Source organism: Bipolaris zeicola (genome assembly GCF_000523435.1).
Source record: "Bipolaris zeicola 26-R-13 unplaced genomic scaffold scaffold_7, whole genome shotgun sequence".
Classification (NCBI taxonomy): Eukaryota; Fungi; Ascomycota; class Dothideomycetes; order Pleosporales; family Pleosporaceae; genus Bipolaris; species Bipolaris zeicola.
This window is the reverse complement of record NW_006912056.1, coordinates 178,313-198,957: the sequence shown is the minus strand read 5'-3', so window position 1 is coordinate 198,957 and position 20,645 is coordinate 178,313. Positions and strand designations below refer to the sequence as shown.

General features: G+C 53.1%; 6 protein-coding genes across 6 annotated transcripts; 1 reads left to right on the top strand and 5 right to left on the bottom strand.

The window, feature by feature from the left end:
* Positions 1-100: 100 nt before the first annotated feature.
* Positions 101-2,973, bottom strand: COCCADRAFT_22337 (uncharacterized protein; the record flags this gene model as incomplete). Its single annotated transcript, XM_007709275.1, has 6 exons — positions 101-108; positions 204-779; positions 833-906; positions 957-1,742; positions 1,872-2,640; positions 2,694-2,973. 6 exons carry the CDS (start codon positions 2,971-2,973, stop codon positions 101-103), a joined length of 2,493 nt encoding a protein of 830 aa, XP_007707465.1.
* A 1,290-nt stretch (positions 2,974-4,263) lies between these two features.
* On the bottom strand, positions 4,264-6,927 carry COCCADRAFT_22336 (uncharacterized protein; the record flags this gene model as incomplete). Its single annotated transcript, XM_007709274.1, has 1 exon — positions 4,264-6,927. The coding sequence occupies one exon, from the start codon at positions 6,925-6,927 to the stop codon at positions 4,264-4,266; it is 2,664 nt and encodes an 887-aa protein (XP_007707464.1).
* A 704-nt stretch (positions 6,928-7,631) lies between these two features.
* COCCADRAFT_1020 (uncharacterized protein) lies at positions 7,632-11,272 on the bottom strand (the record flags this gene model as incomplete). The annotated part of the gene is made up of 3 exons (XM_007709245.1): positions 7,632-9,190; positions 9,246-11,027; positions 11,077-11,272. The coding sequence occupies 3 exons, from the start codon at positions 11,270-11,272 to the stop codon at positions 7,632-7,634; spliced, it is 3,537 nt and encodes a 1,178-aa protein (XP_007707435.1).
* A 684-nt stretch (positions 11,273-11,956) lies between these two features.
* Positions 11,957-12,882, bottom strand: COCCADRAFT_32673 (uncharacterized protein; the record flags this gene model as incomplete). Its single annotated transcript, XM_007709297.1, has 2 exons — positions 11,957-12,139; positions 12,196-12,882. The coding sequence occupies 2 exons, from the start codon at positions 12,880-12,882 to the stop codon at positions 11,957-11,959; spliced, it is 870 nt and encodes a 289-aa protein (XP_007707487.1).
* Positions 12,883-14,351: 1,469 nt separating this feature from the next.
* COCCADRAFT_32672 (uncharacterized protein) lies at positions 14,352-17,150 on the bottom strand (the record flags this gene model as incomplete). Its single annotated transcript, XM_007709296.1, has 2 exons — positions 14,352-15,691; positions 15,743-17,150. 2 exons carry the CDS (start codon positions 17,148-17,150, stop codon positions 14,352-14,354), a joined length of 2,748 nt encoding a protein of 915 aa, XP_007707486.1.
* A 637-nt stretch (positions 17,151-17,787) lies between these two features.
* Positions 17,788-20,179, top strand: COCCADRAFT_22332 (uncharacterized protein; the record flags this gene model as incomplete). The annotated part of the gene is made up of 2 exons (XM_007709273.1): positions 17,788-18,928; positions 18,987-20,179. 2 exons carry the CDS (start codon positions 17,788-17,790, stop codon positions 20,177-20,179), a joined length of 2,334 nt encoding a protein of 777 aa, XP_007707463.1.
* Between the last annotated feature and the right edge of the window lie 466 nt (positions 20,180-20,645).

Sequence of the window (20,645 nt, the reverse complement as noted above, 5' to 3'; positions counted from 1 at the left end):
TTCTTGTGGCGTGCAATCTGCTGGTTGATTCAATTACGATTACCCCCTTTTATTCCCTTCAGTCATTTCTTCTCTGATCAAACTTAACGGATACAGCATCTCAGTCACCTAATCAAAACAGAAGATCCCAAAGTATTCCTAACAGGAAATCCTACGAAAAACACCAGAAAAAAATGGCCATGAGCGAGTCGACCTGTGCATACGCCTCTGTCCACCCTCCTCGATCCTTTCTCCCCCTTGTAACTCAAGAAGATTATTGTAATCCTTACGACAAGACACGGTATCTGGGTGGGCTTTCCCCAGCACCGCAGTATATCCAGTCAATGCCCTGCGCAACACGGGCAAAGCTTCTGACATAAGCCCCTGTTTCCTGAGACAAATCGCAAGGTTGGACACGCTGGTCAGCGTGTCTACATGCACGGGTCCCAGCAGATTCTTTCGCCGCTCAAGCACCTGCCGATTCATCTTTTCTGCTTCAGCGTATTTGCTCTGTTCCATGAGACACTGCGCAAGGTCGGAGAGGTTCGTCAATGTGTGCGGATGATCGGGTCCCAGTACGTTCTCTCGCCCCTCAAGCGTCTGCCGGTACATTACTTCGGCCTCAGTATATCTGCCCTGGTGATACAATACAACAGCTAGGTTATACATGCTATCCAGCGTGTCTGGATTCTCGGGTCCTAGCAGATTCTCTCGTCGCTCAAACGTCTGTCGGTGCATTGTCTCGGCTTCGGTGTATCTTCCCTGTCCTTTGAGGACTTCTGCCATGTTGTTCATGGAGTCTAGGGTAGAAGGGTAGGTGGGTCCTAGTATTTTTTTTGTTTATGTTGAGTACTTTCTGGTACATTGCTTCGGCCTCTGTGTGTCGATTCTTGCGAGACAGCATCGAGGCCAAATTCTGGATGCTTGCTAGTGTGGTTGGATGTTCAGGCCCGAACAGTTTTTCGGTAATCGCCAACCCTTGGTTGTGTAATATCTCCGCCTCTTCGCGTTTCCCTTGTCTGTCTAGTACCAAAGCCAAGTTGTTCATGGCTGCCAGTGTATTTGGATGCTCAGGCCCTAGCACCTTCTTGCACTGCACTAGTGTCTGTTGGCTCAACGCCTCAGCTTGGTCAAATTTGCCTTGATCATACAGCACTAACGACAATTCGCCCATAGTTCCTAGTGTATCTTCATTACCAGGCCCTTGCACCTTTTCACGTATCGCTAGCTCTTCCCTACGGATCGCTTCGACCTCATCGTATTTCCCCCACCCATTCAGGGCAGACGCCAAGCAGCTCATAGTATACAAGGTCTTTAGATGCTCAGGCCATAGCACTTTTTTTCTCAGCGATAATGCTGTTCGTTGTGCTGCCGCTGCCAATCTATAAAGCCCCAGGGTTTCTTGATACTGGCCGATTCGTGTTAGCAGTGAAGCTCTTATTGAGTCGTCTACGAGGTCAACGAGCTCAGCCAAGTACGTTGCATGTGGAAGGTACATGCTCAATGTTTCTTTGCTTCCGTGATCGCCATATGGCACAAGTTCCTGAGCTCGGGCTGCTGCTATGCCTGCCCACTCCTCCCGCTTGCCGTGTCCCTCGAGCCACCATATCAACGCCATATGTACTAGTCGATGCATATCGAAAAGCTTCTCCGTACTAGATTCTGGCACATTCTGTCGTCGCTCTGTGATAAACGCGTATCCAGTCAGTGTTCCAATTGCTTTTGTCTGCCGCACAGCGGATTCTCCCGGCGGTAATAGCGACCTAGGAATGCCAATGCGATCAATGCATCCTATGAACGAAAGGTACTCCGCTGCAAGAGGGTCTTGCCTCTGGATTTGCTCAAAAGAGATATGCCACGTCTTCGCTACAGTGCTGTCCATGTCTCAGTACCTAGTAGGGTCTTCAAATTGCTCGCTGAAGAGCTCGACCTTGGTGCCGGCATCATGAAGCAGTGATGCGTATTCAGAGACTGGCATTTCGTTCTGGTTGATAAAAGCAGCTGTTTGCACGATAGCCAGTGGCAGGCCTGTAAGAGTCTCTACAAGGGCATCAACAGTTGTCTCATCATTCAGCAAGGCTTGGTTGTTTATTCGGCGGACAAAAAGCTGCTTGGCTTCAACCTTTTCCATGTCGTTCAACTCGAGGACGTTATTTGGGGCCAGGTCTGTTGCTGCCTTTCTATTGCGAGTAGTGAGAAGCACAGATCCTCCTGTACCACGGGGAACATAGTCGATTAATCGAGCTGGTGTGGTTGCCTTTTTGCCAATTCCCAACAAGACTTCCGAGTCATCCGCATTGTCGACTATCATCAGCCAATTGCCCAGTTTTCCGGAACTTAGTTCATCACTGACAAGTCGCTTGAAATCTGCATTGGCATCATCGATTCCTGGAATGCGAAGCTGAGTTCCAATGTCTCGATAGGCAAGCTCAAAACTTTCCTGACTTATAGCTGGCACCCAGAAAACTAGGCGACTAGCTTGATCCGCAAATGCGCGATACGCAAACTCGAGAGCAAGCGCTGATTTCCCACATCCCCCAAGTCCATATATTGTCAGCCATTGGTGGGTGTCAGGCGAAATCAGTGCTTGTCTTATCGACTGAAGCTCACTCTCTCGTCCGGCGAAGCGCTCGTTTCGTGGAAAAGGTAGTGACAGTACGGCTGTAGACCATCAGCGAAGTGGCCCATGCAGTTCAATGTTACCCAATACAAACCGGAGGTGTCTTGCAAATCCGCCTTCTTGCTCGTTTGTTGCCGTTTTTGTATCTCTTCTTTGAGTCGCAAAGCTGCATACTCCTCTCCCTCTCCATAAATGAGCGCCAGAAATACTCCAAAGATGCCGAGCAAACAATACACTTTGTCTTCCTTGATCGTGGTCGTGCGCTTTGCAGACCAGCTCATTCGCTCCTCGATACTAAATTTGGTGAGGCTGTGACCTCTCAACGCCTCGACAGGTACGCCAGTGACTTTGTGTATCTCCTGCTCTAGCGACATCTTGTTTCCCAGCCACTTGCCGTCTCGGGAGAAGAACTCAACTCTGTTTGGCGCTAGTAGCTCTTGCAAAGTCCAGCCTCGTGTGAACCATCGGCTGCGTTGAAAGGCCTGCTCCCATGATATGTCAGATGTCTCAGTGCGAGCGACTTCCTCGGGTACAGAAACGTCTGCGAGTAGTACATAGCACTTGGCTGCACGTTGGTACCAGCGGAACATGGAGTTAATTGCCGTGCTCAGCTCGTCGCTGGTAGCCTTGTTGATGCAGCAGGTATCGACCCAGAAATACTCGAGTCCATCTGCTGCAGCGCGCTCGCCGCAGAATCGAATCTTAGCATAGCCATCCTTGTCGGTGCCTGTTCCCTTGAGTAACTCATCATAGGTGACTTCTTGGTTTTCGGTCCAGGTATGAGAGAGGATGGCGTATGGAGGAGTGAGGTCGTCGTTAAAGGACGCTAGCTCGAAGCCGCTGCCCGTTGTGGAAGACTTGAGGAGGCGCATCGTGTTCCAGCATGTTCTACTAACAATACCTGCAGGCTTGATTGCGGTGCGCAATGCAGGCAGTTAGAGGTAAGAGGAGCAGAGTGCGTCGAGCAGGCTGCCAGCAAGCACCTGATGCCCCCGCAAGGTTGCATGGCTGCGGGCTGCCTATTAGGGCATGGCAATCTAGAGGCATAGTAGCGAACCTGGGCAGGTATTCAACTGGCCTGGGGGCTAATTGTAGTAAGAGCTCTGTCTAAACTAGTAGGTTGAGCGCCCACGTGAACCAAAATCAAGCAAGAACATCGAAGCACGCTCTTGCAAACTGTGCATTACATGCAGTAAGCAGTGGCAACTTCATATCTCTATACAAGACATCTGGTAAGCATCACAAGCACGTAGGAACAAAACCGAGAGAGCAGAAAGGAAGATAGGGCAGAACACTCAGTTCACAGCAAAACCATACAGTTTACAAACTTCACATTTCTTTACATTAATACACATACGTGACTTGTGCAGGTAGCATACATGTTTTTCCTTCGGGACGCCACGCTATGCTCAACAAGTAAGCCACCAACCAAACATATACATAACATAGTAGCCGAAAAGATCAATCAATTAATCAATTAACCCAATCGCAATGGTAATTGCTGTTTGCTTCATTTTGGTCTTTCTTTTGCGTTCAACAATGCGTTTTGCCGCGTTTGCAAATCAGAACAGGCCTCGCTCTACGTAACATTTCTTCTTCTGGTGCAATGTGCTGCGTACCATCTCTTTCATATTGTATGTACTGCACATCATTTCTTCTACTTCCTAGTACATGTTGGGTGGTCCCGGACGGCCTGGCTGCTGTCGCGGAGGCCCATTGAACTGGCCATCAAACATCATTCTTGGGTCCTCACCACCACGCATACCTGGCATTGGCGGCCCACCATAGCCTGGTGGTGGAAAGTAGCCGGGTGGTCCTTGCATGCCGTTTCCACCAGGTCCTACTGGACCTCCTGGCCCACCAGGTCCGCCCGGGAATCCTAATCCACGAATGTTGCCACCTGGAGGAAATCCGGGAGGGTGTCCAAGCGGTGTGTTGCCAGCGGAGAAACTTGGTCCTCCGGGGCCCATCTGCGGAGGAGTCGGACCACCAAGACCAGGTGGTTGACGCATGGGACCTCCAAAGCCTGGCGGTGGAGCAATATTTGGTCGCTCTTGGGGTGTGGGTGGCATGCCGGGTTGGCCTCGTCCGCCCATGTACTGCATATCGGGTGTGGGCTGCGAAGGAATGCCCATGTTGGTAGGCATGCGAGGATCACCTCCTGTGTTACGACGCTGAAGGCCCATGAGAGCATCTTCAGGGCCAGGGAATCCCATAGGCATGCGGGAATTCTTCGAACGCATAGCCTCCTGTTGTTGCTGCATTTGCTGCAATTGGCGGAGCTCCATTTGCTCACGGCGGTCAGCAGCATCCCGGCGCAACATTTCACTTTCGTTAAACATGCGAGGATCTTCCATAAAGCCTGGGGGAGGACCGCCGCGGCCCTTGGGCTGGTGCTGAGCTGGTGGCTGTGGTTGCTGTCTTTGCTGGTCAAAGAAAGCCATATTGGGGTTCTCTTGGGCCGGACGAGGCAGACCGTGACCTTGTGCTTGAGGTGGTGTGCCGCGAGAAGGTTGTTGCATGAGGTTTAGCAAAAAGTCACGCTCACGTTGTTTCGTCGCTTGATCACGTTGTGATTCTTCCCTTGCTCGGCTGTTCAAGAGAGCGGTGAGGTTAGCATCTTGAGCGATGGTTCGTGGTGGGGGTGGCTGATGAGGAAAATGGTCTTCAGGGTGACCGGAACCGGGGCGGGGAAGTCTGAATTGATCAGAGTGTAGGTTCTCTGTTGACATGTTGTTAAAGCGGAGCTGCTGCGACTGACGAGACTCTGGTGCGGCAGGACGAGGAGCCAAAATGTTCTCTAGAATACTCTGCTGCTCAAGAGTTCGCGGTGGTGGTATTCTGCCGTGTTGCGGGTCTGGTGGAGGAGATTGTTGATGGAAATCCAGGGAAATACCACCACCCTGTCTCATGCCATTTGGTGGCGTAGGCATATTTGTTTGTGGCAGTGGAGCTGGTGATGGACCGGTACTGACTTGACCGAGCATCTGAAGAATACGTTGGAAGCCTTCCTTGTCAGCATTTGCTTCCATAGGAGGTGCGGGGGATGCAGAGTGTGGTGCTGGAGGTTGGTTTGGTGCTGCCTGTTGCTCTTCGGGTTTGGCGAACATGGTCATGAACCTCGATTTCTTGTCTGCCCTTGGTTTGGCAGAGATATTCTCTACCGGTGGCATCTCTGCAGACTTGTCCCTGCCCCAGTTTCCGAAGAGAATACCTTGAGTGGGTTCGCCAGCAGAAGGTGTGTGTAAAGGTGCAGTTAACATGGGGGCTGCAGTGATAGCGCTTGCAGTAGGCGTCTCCGTAGGAGCCTCTCTCGGCTCGTCCTTGTCACCACCTGGCGTATCCTTAGCCCGCATCTGCTCTTTCCAGCGCTGGAAATCTTCTTGTGTGCGAGGCTTGAATTCCTTCTTCTCCACCTTGGCGTCCATCCACTCCGGGTCATCTTCACCACGGGCCGCACTACCACGGGTCCATTCGCGGCCATTGTCTCGCTCCCGGTCTCGTTCACGTTCGCGCCAACCGCCCTGGACGCCGGTCTTTGCTCCCTCATCTCTACCTTCGTCACGACGCCCCCATCGCGGCTCGTTTCGATCACGGGTATTACGACGCGGGGCCGCTTCAGCCTCTGGGTCGCCCTCATGCTTATCCCGGTTGCGGTCACCATTGCGGCCGAAGCGCTCAAAGTCTTCCTGGCCCAGGCTCTTGCGACCCTTGACATTGGTCCAGCCCTCGCCATCGTCTCGCGGGGCGCGGCGTCCATTGGTGTAGCCCTTGTCTCGGGTCCTATCAGTCTCACGGTCTCGGGTCCATCGGTCGTTCTTTGGAAAGCGATCTCCGCCGTTGTCTCCGTCTGTAGATGTGAGGCCGGTGCGTTCCTTTGCATCACCCACTGCTTTGGCCGGAGTGCGGGCTGAGAGGAAGGCTAGCTTTGGCGGGCCGAGCACAGTCTCTTCGCCGGGTTCTACAAAAAGCGCGTTAATAGCGGCCTTGATGCCCTGGGCATCAGAAGACTTACGCATGCTCTGGCGCCGACCAAACTGGCCCATGGGGTTGTGCAGCGGCCGCTGGTCGTTTGCCGTGGCGCCTTCTCCCTCCCGTGCACCTCGCGTGCGACGCATGGTACCGTTGTTGTTGGTATTGGTGTTGTTGTTGTTATTGTTGCTTGTGTGGCCATTGTTGGCATTTTGATCGACAGGCACGTCCATCCATTGCGAAATTGACGGCAGGCCATCGGGCTTCTTCACCAGCGGGGACTCTTTCAGAGCCAGCAATTGAGCCTCCGAGTACGACGGTCCCCGCATTGTCGCGACTGAGGGCACCGCAGACATGGGGATGAAAGTGGGGCAGGTCGACCTGCTGAAGCTCGAGACAGCAGGGCGGGATGGAAATTGGGGGGTTTGGAGTGCCGGGCGACGCCGGCAGAGGCAGCTTCAGGGCCGTCTGGTAGTGGCTTGCTGTCGACTCGCTTGCAATTGGATGTGATTACGTCTGTGTGTGTGCGGGCGTGGGTGATAGGTTGTGGGTTGTGGTTAAGTGGAAGAGCTGAGAGGCGTGATGCTGAGGGTCAGGGTTTGTGGCGTTCGGTCCAAGCGCGCGTGTGTCGCAAGGCTGGAGAGCGAGGTGAATGAGCTCTTGGTGGGATGCAACGTGGTAGGGGAGTAGCGCACACCCTGGGCTGCAGTAGCGGCGACTGAAGCGGAGAGGGATCAGCTCCCAAGTCGTGACTTTGTGCCAAGGGCGGGTGTGGTTGCGGCTCAAAAATGTCGTCGTCGCTCCAAAGGCGCAAATGGGAAACAGGGGAAGCGTGGGCGTGGAAATGGTAGCGTGAGTTTGTTATGACAGTGTGTATTGGGTCGCCAGTGGTGCGGGCCTCTACGACAGAGAGCCCTGCCAAGACCTGGTGCGGAAACACGGTAGGTGCGTCATTCTAGGGTTCACCGCATGTGACTTGGCCGTGGCACAGAACTTCAGTCAACCGTGGGCCTTTTAGTAGTATGCCCAAAAAAAAATTAAATAGATATCATGTATATCCTTAGGCTTTGGTCAGACAAGCTACCGTCTTGCCCAGACTACCGCTACTCCACGCTGCCACTTTCTCCTGATCGCATGTCTCATAAACACGTCCTGCCAGTATCCTCAGGGCACCCTGTCGCGCGTCATGTCCGTCGAGCATCATTTGGATCCAAGCCATCAGTCCGCATCGTGTGATGAGCGTTGTGCTTCCCCCTACGTGTGTCGCCCGCAACAGGAGCTTCACAATCTTGTCTTTGGCAGACGCCGAACATGACCGAGACCCATAGTGGCTCAGTAGTTGTTCAAATATGTTGCTTCTCCTGAACAACTCCATGTCTGCCCCTGTCCTCAAACTATCCATCAAGTAATCCAAGTACCAATCCACTTCTTTGTGATAGGTTGTGTCATCGTCTGGCTGACTGGCCACAATGCGGTGCCAGAAGAAACGCAACAGAGAGTTGACATCCCACGCCGGTGAGGCAGTGAGAAATCGGTTGACTGTGCTGAAAAGCGAGTGAGTCGGGTCTGCAACGATGCTCGCGCAACGCGCAGCCAATACGCCACCAACGTACGGAAAAGCCTCCTCACCAGTCTCATCAATAGACTCCAAAAGCTCACCGAGAAGGAGATAGAGTTGTTGAAGATCAAGGTTGATGCTGCTTCCGGCATCCCCTCCAGAACCATCTCCTTGACTGCTGAACTTGATTGTTGCTGTAACTTGTCGGATGTTGTTGATGGCCTGCTTGCGGATTTCACCGTGTTCGGAGCAGAGACACAGAATCAACTCTCCAATATCACCGTCTTCAACTGCTTCGCCCAGCTCCTTCTTCCTCCAGCGTATCAGACCTGTGTGCTTTTCGCCTTCAACTGGGGGTGCCTCTAGATCGACCGCAGATCTCGTCCTACTTTGCTGTTCAGCTTCCCGTGCTCGCACTGCAACTGGCACAGGTGACGTCGATGATCGTTCCGACCCACTGAAGTCTGCACCAGTTGCCAACTTCAATGATTCCTTGGCTTTTTCCTTGCCCATCTTCCATAGGAAAGCATCCTTGAGCACCTCCTTGTATGCTGCATTGGCTGATTCAACAAGGGCGTCGCGGACCTGGCCCAGCATCCTCTCATCTTCGCCAATGAGTTTGAGAAGATAGAGAAGTCGCGATAGCCATTGTGCAAGAGAATCGGCTGCGTTACTCGTTGCTGTCTCTCCACCCTTGAACGGCCATTGCTCCACTAGAGTCATCAGCAGGTTGCTAAACGGCCCCATGTCGCTTGCAGGTTGTCCAGTGCGGCCACACATGACATCCAAATCGTCAAAGTACTTAATGGGCACCTTGGTGAAACGCGCGCAGCAGTCATCCAGGAACTCAAGTACCTCGGTTGAGAATGCGCTTGATCCTGACGTTGATCCTAAACTGGCAATGAGTGCGTCAAGCGCATCAGGCGAAGTCTTGGTTTGCAGCATCTCCTGATCCTGCAAGATGTCGCTCAACAGAGATCGGATGCCTGCATAGAGCTCGCTCTCCTTTGATGTTACCAGTAGTTTCAAAAGTGTGACAAATGGCGAGTATGAAAGCGTTTCTGTAATTGTTAGTCGGGTCTGCCATCTAATGTCATGGATAAGGTAAAAACCTACTCTGCTTCTGCCACCAGCGCATCGCTGGCGACAGCCTCGCCATTTGTATCCAGTGTTCAAGTTCCATGATGCGAAAGACCTTGTCTTCTGGCGATGCAGTCGGCTTCTCGGCCTCCACCAAGGCGTTACACAGGGGCAGCGATACATCAAACTTCTCCTGAAGTGCGACCTGAGGGGTCACCTCGTAGTAAAGTCGCAATAATCTCGTGATTGACTCTCGCTTCATGTCCTTGAGACCGGGCTTCTTGAGCGCCAAAAAGACCGTCCGGATCGCTGGGCAACGTCGGCTGACGTCTGATACTAGACGCTTAGACACTTGCTCCCACTGTTTAGATGATTTCACAGCACTGGCGTTGCTGATTTCTTGAAGGATCCCTCGTAGCTTCTGAAGGGCCACAATCAAGACCTGCATCGCGAATAACTGCACGAGATCTGAGCTGTGGTTGAGACACTTTGTGAGTACTTGCTGGTTCAGAGGCTGGGGCAGGATGCTGTTCATCAGCACAGCCACTGGAGGAGGATAGTCGCGATAGTTCTTCTTCGCGCCAAAATATTTTGGAACTGGTAGCTGGATGGTTTGATACAGAAATGCTGAATAGCCGATCCAGGTTGACGTGAGCTTGGGGTCGTAGCTGAAGTCGCGTCGTTTGATAAAATAGTCTGCAATTAACTCAGGACAAGCTCGGAATATATCCACAACAAGCTCCTGATGCAGGGTATTTGCATATGGTCTCTGACTTTGAATGAACTCTGACAAGATAATGTTCCGTACTTTTGTTATCTTGCTGTAACTGCCAACGGTGTCGAGCCCCAGGTCATTGCCGTAATCAGCTGCATCATCCTGTTCATCCTCGTTGTCGTCAAATGCAGATGGATAGAAACCCTGCGTGGGCAGCATAACACCATATGCGGGATCGGTGCACACTAGACGCAAGAAATCATGAGCGAGCTGGTCGGGTGCCTTTTGCTCTTCTGAAAGCGACCCCTCTTCTGGTTCGTAGCTGTATAAACTTGCTATCCGCGAAAGTGTCTTTCCGCTCAAGATCCTGCTCTTGGTCTGTCGTGTAATTGCTTTGTCCTGGAACACATGGCTTCTGAACACATCGAGTATCTCGTAGATCAGAAACGGCGGGTCTGTGCGGATGTGGTCGAAGACGGTGCGCACAACGTTGGTATTGGAAAGTATCTCGCTTTTCGCGCGTTCATCCTGGTACCTTAGGTGCATCAAGAGGTATCGGATCGCCGTGGTTCGGATGCTTGGTTTCTTGACATGGTCGGCTACCGATTGTTCTCTGCTCAGGTTGATATTTCTCCCTAGAATCTTGGGTTCGAGGGTAAAATCTCTTTTTGCATAGACAGCCCTCGCATGAGCGCCTTCATTGAATCTTGTGAGCTCGGTAAGCAGACGGAGCGCAGGCGCAATGACGTTCTCTTCCTTGGATGCAGCCGAAGTACTGCGCACGAAGCGGCGCGCAATGGACGGTTGCAGGAGTGTTTTTGCCAAAAGTGTGCCGTAATCTAGGAAATCCCCGTGGCTAGAAAAGACCTTGAATAAGAGTGCGAGTACAGCGGTGACCTGAGAGACGATAGGACTGTTGTTGGTCTCGACCGCATAATCCCATGCCTGAGTAAGATTCGGCAAGAAAGCCTTGTCCTTTTCATCTCTTCCTTTTCCCTTTTGTGTGTCCAGATACTCGCGGAGGATAGCTCGTTTGCGGGGCAGATCGTGCTCGTCGGCCGGGTAAAGGATGGAATCGAGGAAACGCTTGAACAAGCTCAGGCCTATACTGATGAGTCTCTACTAATATCTCATAATAACAGCTATACTTACCGCTTCGAAAGTTGCTCTGGGAACTCTGGTCGAAGAACAGAGCATTCTGCAGGTCGCGCGCAGCGGTAACTTCCTCGGCACTGCCATTTGGCCGTGGTGAATTGCGTTCATAGTTGGTATCGATTTTCTGGCGTTTGTTCTCGCGATCCACATGCGCATTCCTGGCATGAGCGTCATAGGCGGTCCTTTTCCCCATGGCGCAAGTTATGTCGCGTTGCACGCATCGAAAAGTTCGAGCATCTGAATTTCGGCGGGCCTTTGCAGGGATGTCGGTTAGCGCAAAGCCCAAAGCTTGGACCCATGGCCGTTTACGTACTGTATGGATTCACCACCGAGTCTAGACGTGCGTAAACATCGACAACCTCACACATCACCACAAATGGGAAAGATGCTTTTTCTCATTGTTTGATTTTTGTTTTACTATCTATGTAGCCGATTGAAATGAAGGCTACATCCCTCTATTTGCTCCAATTACAAGGACTATATCTAGGCTGCAGTCCAGAAAAAGTGGCTGCAGCGCTTTCTAGCTTGGTATAGGCCCTTCCTATGGGCTTGCTTGATCTTGCGTGATAGGGTGCGATGTTGGTTGATCAGAAAATGCCACTATACAAAAAAAGTCGCAGAAGACTCCGAGGATATGCCGATGCTGCGATGCGATGCAAAAGTGACAAGAAAAAAGCGCAATGCAGAAAAAAGGTCATGACAATAGGCCAGCGGCCCTGAACAAAGGAAACCAGAAAACGCCATTGCAAATCTCGGTTTTGTTGTCGCTAAACAAGGATGTCCGGGGTATCATGCAGCGACATAATAAGGAAAGGGAGAACGGAGCGCGCAACGGAGGACAAGAACCATCGAACAGGACCGTTGATTTTTTTGTATGTCATCGTTTTAGAGGCCTATTGTACTTTGATCCCGAGCTTATGGAGTTATTCTTCTCGCGGATCTGTATCGTCGGGACTGGTTCCTGGTTGTTCTTGGCCGACAAGGCTGCAGAAATGGCGAGGGTGATAAGCGTAAGGACCTCTGCACAGGCAGCACCGATGGCGGTGTAGAATGCGACTCCCTACATACTATATTAGCAAATGCTATAGGCAGGTTTCGACGAGCGCAAAGTCTTACCTGCTCCTCGCAAACAGCGCGATACTGGTATCGCCCATTTGTCAACAAGTTCTTATTTGTGCACGAGTATCGACCCAAGCTGGCCTTGCTCGCCTTGTTGAGCAAGTAGAATACCACTAGCGCTGTGATCCAGGTGATGACGCCGAAGCTGCCGGCAACGACACGATATACATCTCGTGAGCGAAAGGGGCGACGGAAGGAGCGCTTGAAGGAGAGGGTGAGGATGGCGACCGAGGCGAGGAAGTTGGCGGCGGCAATGCAGAAGAGCACGATGCTCGGGGCGAGATTTGTGTGGGCGGGCCAGACCATGGGCAACTCTCCCTTGCGCAGGTCGATGTAGCGGTTGCCTCGATAAATCTCAAACGTGTGCATCAACATGCAGACGACGGCGCCGCTCAGGACGATGATGAGCAGGCGGAGACATGAGCGCACTCGGCTGAGCCAATGCGCCCGCGAGGAGATGGCAAGCTCGAGAGGCATTGGCAGCCTTGAGAAGGTATATGGGGCGGAGTCCTTGGGCCTGGGGAAGGCAGAGGCGGGCGTGGAGCGGGCGGTGAGGTTGTATGGCTTAGGCGGGGGCGGCGAGGGGGTCGGCAGTGTGGTGATGTCCTGGTTCGAGCCAACTAGACACGTCGTCGTGGTTGTCGTGGAGTTGAGTAACGCGACGTAAGCCCTGGCCATGGTCATGGGATGGTTTGCTATGGCGAGCACTGGCGGCGCAGAGCCTCGAGGTGCTGGGGTGGCAGTCGAGGGCTGCCGCAATGGATCGAGAGGGGTGTCGCAGCTGGCGCAGAGGACATGTGAGGTAGTTGGTAGCAGCAGCGGCAGCGGCAGCGGCAGCAGCACAAGGAGTTGCGGTGGGCGCAGCGGGATGAATATGGGCGCGCCCCATCAAGGGGGGTGGGTGCACAATCCAGTCAGTAAACCGGCCTAACAAGGCTGTGTCCGAGCTTGGAGAGTTCCTCCGCTGATCGACCTGACGTCGAGACTCTGCATGCGCCAAACGCGCTGCACATGGAGCAGCGGGTTTTCTTTGTATCGTCTGGGTGAAGCATGTGTGCGCTGGGTTGTGTGTTTAGGCATCGAGTATGTAATTTGCTTCTGCGGCGCCAGCCTGTTTCTGCTTGCGCATCGTCGACTTTGCTGGCCCTGAAAGCACCGCCACGCTTGCTGCCCCAGACAAGGCGCGACATGCACTGCCCAAAAGAGCGTCCAAAAAAGACACGGGTAGCTACGCCAGCGCCGTCTCTGCTATTGGCCCCGTGTTTCTAGACCTGGACCCATGGCGCGGATTAAATCTCCGCTAGGTTGTCGTGTACTTTACGCCTGCGCCGTCGTTGCAGCAGTCCCTATGCATACGTATGATGTGGCGGCAACAAGACGACTCCGCCGCAGAAGCGCCGCCCTTGGATGGCCTGGAAGACCTGTCTTCCGTTTCCGAATATACCTACTAGATGCGACTCCCCATGTTCAGAGTGCCTCAAGGCGTCATGCTGATATCACGCATTCGTCCGGGATTCATCTTATTCAACATAAGACGCGCGTCCGTTAAAATAAGCGTCCAATGGCAGGTCCAGCCATGTCAGGGGTGTGCGGCCCGCTTAGCGTTGGCGCAGCCCATCTGCACCAGCCACTCTCCCCGTCGCGAACACCATCGTGCATTGTCACTGCCGGATGTTGGCGGACCCCACGTGTGCAGTAGATTGGTGACCACTTGCTAGTATCATGTAGGAGATGTACGAACATGTCCATATATCTGGTACTCAGGGTCGCACTTTATCTGAAAAGCACCGGATCCCACATCTTACTTACTTAGCTCGACCCTGCCAGGCCATGCCATGCCATGCCATGCCATGCCATCTCTCTCTCGACCTCCCCGCACCGCCACACGCCCTGCGGCAACCAGCCAAGCTCGACGTTGTCTGCTGATGCAATTCTTCACGAATCCATGCCGTTGATTACCAGCTTCCGCATCCTACATCGCGGCACCGCCAAAGCAGTTAGACGCGCATGCGGGGTTCATATGAAAATATCGAAATGCCCTTGTAGCAGTGTCGTCACGCTGCAGGTCCAGTAGCCGATTGGCCAGCAATGGGAGCTTTCCGCATCCGACCACTTCTGTTTTTTGTCTTCACGTGGGAACCTGATAGAGAACTCTAACTAGCGTCCGTCTGGTTTTGAGGCTCCTTCTCCACACATTGTCCGAACATTTCGTCAAATCCTGCCCGAGTCCCAGCCAAATCCTGTTTTTCTCTTGTCCATGTCTCCACTATGCCTGCTTCATCCGCGCTTTGCATTACGGCGTCCAGCATCGCGACTGTTTCTTGAACCTGTATCTTGACTTCGTCAACAGGCTGAATACCAGGCTTTTCTTCCTCTTCCAAGCATAGGATCCATAATAAGCACAGGCCCATCATAATCGCACCGCGATGGCCAGGCAATCTTGGCCAAGCATTCAACATGACACTCTGCAGTGCTCTTAGAGTTGAAGTAACTAGTGGCTGGTGGGCAAGCACAAAAGGTTCCTGTAGAATCGCCGAAACCAAAGGCAAAACATCCGGTAGGTGCTTGACTGTATTGATGCCCATATGATTCACCACAACGGAGACCTGTGACATGATCAAAGTAGCAAGTTCGGGGTACGAAGAGGGTGTAGTGAAATGTCCAAGAGGCGAAAAAACGCCTTCTCGCAGGATCCTGTCTAAGAACAGCTCTCGGCTATCGCCTTTGCTGTTTTCTTCGGGGAGCAGCAAAGCAAGCGAAATTACTGCAGGGAAAACCTCCCGGAACAATGTCACCGATTCCTTCTCTGGTGTGATTGAAGGAATATACGTGAACATGGGCAGAAGGGCTTCAGCGAAGATGTTATGATATCCGCTTCGTTGGAGGAAGCTTGTCGAGCTAGACTTTTGCATGATAGCCTTTTGTGAGCTATCACTACTTGGTGTTTGGCGCAAAACTTCGAGTAACAGACCGAGCAGGTGACAGCCTTTGGCCTTCCATTCCACATCAATGTCATCCATCATCTTAAGGATTGGGGGCATCAGAAACTGCCATTTGGCCTCGATTGTTTTCCTATCCAGCGTCCGGATTGTCCATACCAACAAGTCGAGTGCGTACTGATTTCCAGCATCCTTCCAAGTAGCCGGTTGTCGCGAGGCTTCTAATGCATTCGACGTGGGTTTATTCTGCGGAAAGAGAGGTGGGATGGTAAGCTGAAGAAAGTGTGAGGCTAGGCGAAGGGGAAGCTCACTTTCGGTTTGCTCACTTCTCGAAGCCTTGACGGCCTCGATAGCCTCCGCCGTGTCGGCAGTGTCGGGATTGCGCAGTTGCCAGGCCATGACGACATCCAATGCTTCTTTCATCCACGGGCCAGGCTTAGTGTTGAGTGCTTTTGCGAGATCGGTTCCTTTGATGAGGGGCCTAAAGGTATCGACCTCGAGGAGATTGAGTTCGGTGACGCGGTTAAGGAAGCTGGCATACGAGCGGAAGAGGTCTAGATACGGTCAGCATAGTTCAAACCGAAGACTGAAGTGGACTGGCTTACCTGCTCTCGATACCCGTCCGAGCACGACCTCGTAGATAAGATTGAAAAGTATTTGTGTCCGCCAAGTTGACCCCCAACGCCGAATGGCCATTCCTAGAGTATCTCTAGCAGTGGGGTCACTGGTTGGGTTGATGGTGTCGGGCCGTCGAAGTCCTTTTGCACACTGAGCAATGAGGTTGCGAATCTCCTCACTGTTACTCAGCGACGAAGCAATGACATCGCACACCTTGTTTGGGGCTTTGAATCCCTCCCTTGCAACAAGATAAGCGACAAAATATGGCCGCTGCAGAGGCTTCTGATGGGGCACAGTGGGGGCATCTGCCCAAGGCATCATGGTAGCGCAGACCCAGGCTAGGTACTTGTCGTCCTCGTTCCTTAACAGAGTATCTGAGACAGCTGTAGGCACGTCGCCACTCTTTGTAACCACCGATTCGACCACCTCATATCCTGGCTTGAAGTAGGCAGTCTCAGGTTCTGTGGGCAGTTCACGTGTTGGATCTGTAAAGACAGTCCGGTACAAACCAAATCGGTCAATAAGCTCCAGGGCCATTCGAGGTCTAGGGCCCTTTAGCATCTTCTCCAATTCTATGCCCACACGCTCTCGGCTGATCTTGATCTTCAGAACCTCCTGGATTTCCGGATTCCCCATGGCCTTTGCAGTCTCGGGCTCGATGGTGTAGTCAAGACGGCTAGCAAAACGAATCAGCCGCAAAACTCGCAGCGGATCGTCTTTGAAAGTCTGATAGGGCTCCAGTGGTGTTCGGATAATCTTGGCAGCCATATCGGCATGCCCGCGTCCTGTAAAGTCCTCGACTTGACATGTATGCAGGTTGAAGAACATAGCATTCACGGTAGCATCGCGGCGCATAGCGTCTTCTTCTGCAGTACCAAACTCCATCTGGGGATTGCGAGAGATTTCGTTGTAGGTTTCTTTCCGGAGATTGACAAGATCTAGATCAATACCCATGATTTTCGTGGTAGCAGTCTCTAGGTTTTTAGACTTCTCCGGGTTTGCCTCAATCTTGTGTAGACCTGGTGCAATCTTCTTCGTCTTGTCGCGTGCGCTCAGCCCATCGCTCTTTTCGATGAGACCATGCTTTTCTGCGTTGCCTGGGATTTCAAGGTACTCTTGCATCTTTAGACCAAAGTGCTCGCCGGTCATTTTGTTAATGGCTACATCGATGTCGTGGCTGCCGACGTTGAGTAGTTTGTCACGCACCCATCCTCCCGTCCAACGTAGGGTAATTTTTTCTTTTGCAAGTTCTGCTGGTACTTGGACTCCACTGACATCTTCTTTTGAGGGGGTTTCGTCGATGTAGGCAGCTACATCCAGCAGCAGCTGCCGTAACTTGGACTCGACCTCTGTCAGCTCCAGCTGCGGCGACCCGGCGCCCTCTGAGGAAGTCATGATTCCGTAGGGGCGGATGAATTTTGGTGAAGGCGCAGCAATTTTGCGTCTTTTGGGGCTCGGCTGTTGTAATTCAGGCGAGGGGCTTGCTCTCGACATGCGAGGTATTGACGCGGTGAGAGAATACAGAGCTCTGTCAGTGAGGTGTGTTGTCAAACGAGGGCGTGCAGGTAATGCCGGGAAGTCACGTTTGTAAAGTCGTGAAAACGCTGGGGGTGAACGAATCCGGCAGGCTCGAGTTACCAACGACATGCATATGAGTCAGGATGGAAGGGTCGATGTTTGTGCGCCAGCAAAGCACTGCAAGGGGTGAAAATAAGAGTGCAAGGGGATTGGAGATGGCAAAATAGGGTTTGCGAATTGTTGCAGAGCCGCAGCGTTGGTACTGGGGGACAAATGCGAGTGATGCTGGAGATGCCGCAATTCGTCCAGTCACAAAGCGCAGCGGCCGCAACGGCGATCCAGCATCACCCCCAACGTCGTCACACACACGCGCCGCTCCAAACCAAATAGCGAATTCGACTACTGACGGCTCGCTGTCGCCTCAAGCCCGTCGACGATAATCAGGATACATGCCGGCAGCCTCAGAAGTCCCGCGTGCATTCAGAACCCCGCGGGCGCATCGCCCTAGCCTCCCATGACGCCGCCTCAAGATGCCACGCCGAAACCCCCAAAGTACCCAGCCGACCCGGAGGCTTCCATGATACTGCCCAAACACCGCGCCTCGCCTGCATCCTCTCTCTCCAGCCTCCCCTACCGCCGCTCCAACCCCAGCCTGTCCAAGCTCTTCGAGTCAACAACCACAATCTCCACGTCGCGCCCCAACTCCGGCGCCGCAACGCCTACCCCGAGTCACCCTCAGGGCTCCGTCTTCTCTCCGGGATCGCGGCTCAGTGGTACAGGCACGCCGAGCAGCTTGCCACCAGGCGTGTCAGATGAGTACCGAACGCTGATTCAGCGGGCCTTTGTGCCATGTGTCGCTGTCCTTGCGGATGCGCAGACGGAGGACCTGATACAGTCAAAGGGGCTGGAGGGGGGCCTGTTACAGTTGTTACGACCATTTGGGGAGTCAGTACCCGGCAAGGTAACCATAAGAGATAGCAACGGGGCAAGCAAAAGCTGGGAGGACTTTGGTGTGCGCTTCATTGGTGTTGACGATGCATATCCAGACCTGCGTGTTGGGACCGGCGGGCAGAGAACACCATCAGGTCCCGCACCGCGAGTGAGGCGCTCAGGGGGTGATGTGTCACAGATTGAAGAGCTGGTAGATCGCCATCTACAATACTCTGAATTCAACAGGCAAGATGCTGTATCCGACTTCATGAACCAGGGCGAGGCGTCAGGACCGCCCATAGATAGTACCTCATCGCCTTTCTACACGCTTTACCTACGGAGATTATTATCAGGACTGCCAGTCGTGCCGCATGAGACCTTTTCGCATCCCGTGGCCGGTATAATAGCAATCAGCTCACGCAATCCACATCCGATAGAAGAACTACGGAGACTGTACAACCGGCAACACGATGGAGACCTACGATTTCCGCAATGGGTAGAAAACGACTTTCTACGCTACTACGTTCTAATACACGACGAAGAAACCGGAGACATTGCAAAGTCGAACCAGACTTTTGATTCGATGAAGCGACATTTTGGACTACATTGCCATTTACTGCGGCTCAAGAGCCAGCAGTGCATAGCGTCAGACGACGATAGCGTACGTTTGCCGACTTGCGAGTGGATGTCTGCTTCGGAAGAACTGGCCGAGATTCAAAGAAGAGGTAAGTAAGAAAGGGTTGTCACGGCCAGTGGTAAACATATACTAATAGTTCGCTGCAGAAACCACAGACGACATTACAGACCCTACACCCTACTTCCCCGAGTCTGATATCAGCAGTCTCCGTACTTTTATCCGTGAACTAGTCACACAGTCAATAATACCCAACATGGAGCGCAGCGTCGCCACATGGAACGAGCAAATCCTATCTCGACGCCGCGGTCTCTCAGGCCGCTTCATGTCTCTTTCCAAACGCTGGACACCCTTCGGTGGCTCACGCACAAGCGGCTCATCATCCACAACATCTGGCAACTCAAACTACGACAGTCTCCAAGGCTTCTACCGCCCAGATGCCCCCGAAGCCATCATGCGGCGCCTGGCAGACTACTGCTTCATGCTACGAGACTGGAAGCTGGCACTCAGCACCTACGACATCCTACGTACCGACTTCCAAAACGACAAAGCATGGCGTCACTACGCGGGAGCCGCCGAAATGGCCGCCCTCTCCGCCCTCATGTCACCTACCCCTCTCTCTGCCAAATCCCGCGCTGAAAACATCGACGCCTGGATCGAAGCAGCGTCCTACTCGTACACAGACCGCCAGCGCAGCGCAGCCCCTTACTACGCCCTGCGCACCCTCGCCCTCTCCTTCGAGCTCCTCCGCCTCCGCGGCGCCGCAGCTGCAGACGACGCCGCCAGATGGGCAACCCGCATCTTGGAAACGGGCCTCGTCGGCCCCGTCGGCCACGCCCTCGTCACCGAACGCATCTCGGCCTGCCACGCCATCCGCACCGGAATCGGCGCCTACAAATTGGGCTCGCGCCGCAGAAAAGCAGCCCTCTGGTCCGTTCTCGCGGCCGAAAATTGGTATCGCCTCGAGAAGTCGCAGCAGGCGGAGCGCGCGCTCGATACTGCGCTTAGACTGTACAACACGACGGCGGAGAATGCAGAGGGTGGGGCTACAGCGTTGCCGTATGGAGATATGCAGCGGTTTGTGGATGAGCTGCGGCAACAGATTATGGGGCTGAGGCTCACGAATCAGGGGTTTGGTGGGCAGATGGGTGAGGAGGATGAGGAGGGGAGGCGTGGAATGCAGAGTCCGGAGGTGGAAGAGGTGGCGGAGACGCTGGATCAGAGTCCGAGGCTGCATAGGAAGAGTCTTATTGGGCAAAAGGCGCCGCCGCCGATTGATCTGGGGCCATCGTTGGAGAGGTCGCAGAGCGAGGTGGATGCGAAAGGGGAGGGATTTGAGTAGATCTAGGGGGAGGAGAGACGATAGATACGTGTAATGGTTACGAATTCTTTCTCACGACAAGCCACGCAACACCAGCATTGTACACGTCACACACACATACATATACACGTGGTTGAACAGGCAACATGTACACATGGTTTTTATCGAAGCCGTCTCCCATTAGTCTAAGAGATGCATGCTCTATACATCATTCATTCATTTCGTTCAGTCAACAAGAGAGAGAGAGAGAGAAAAAGTTAAAAAGACATTTCCATTCAAACGCCAAAGCCGGTGAAGAGACTGCAGGCCCAAGCACTTTGGCACCCCGTCAGTCCGTCATGCCGGTATATGCAACAATGGATAACACAGACAGCCATGCCGATGCTCGTATGCTATGCAAAGAACGCGAGATCCAAGGAAGGAGGATGAGAAGAAGAAGAAGAGGAAAAAAAATGCAAATCAGAAAAGAATAACGCGCCCACCGTAT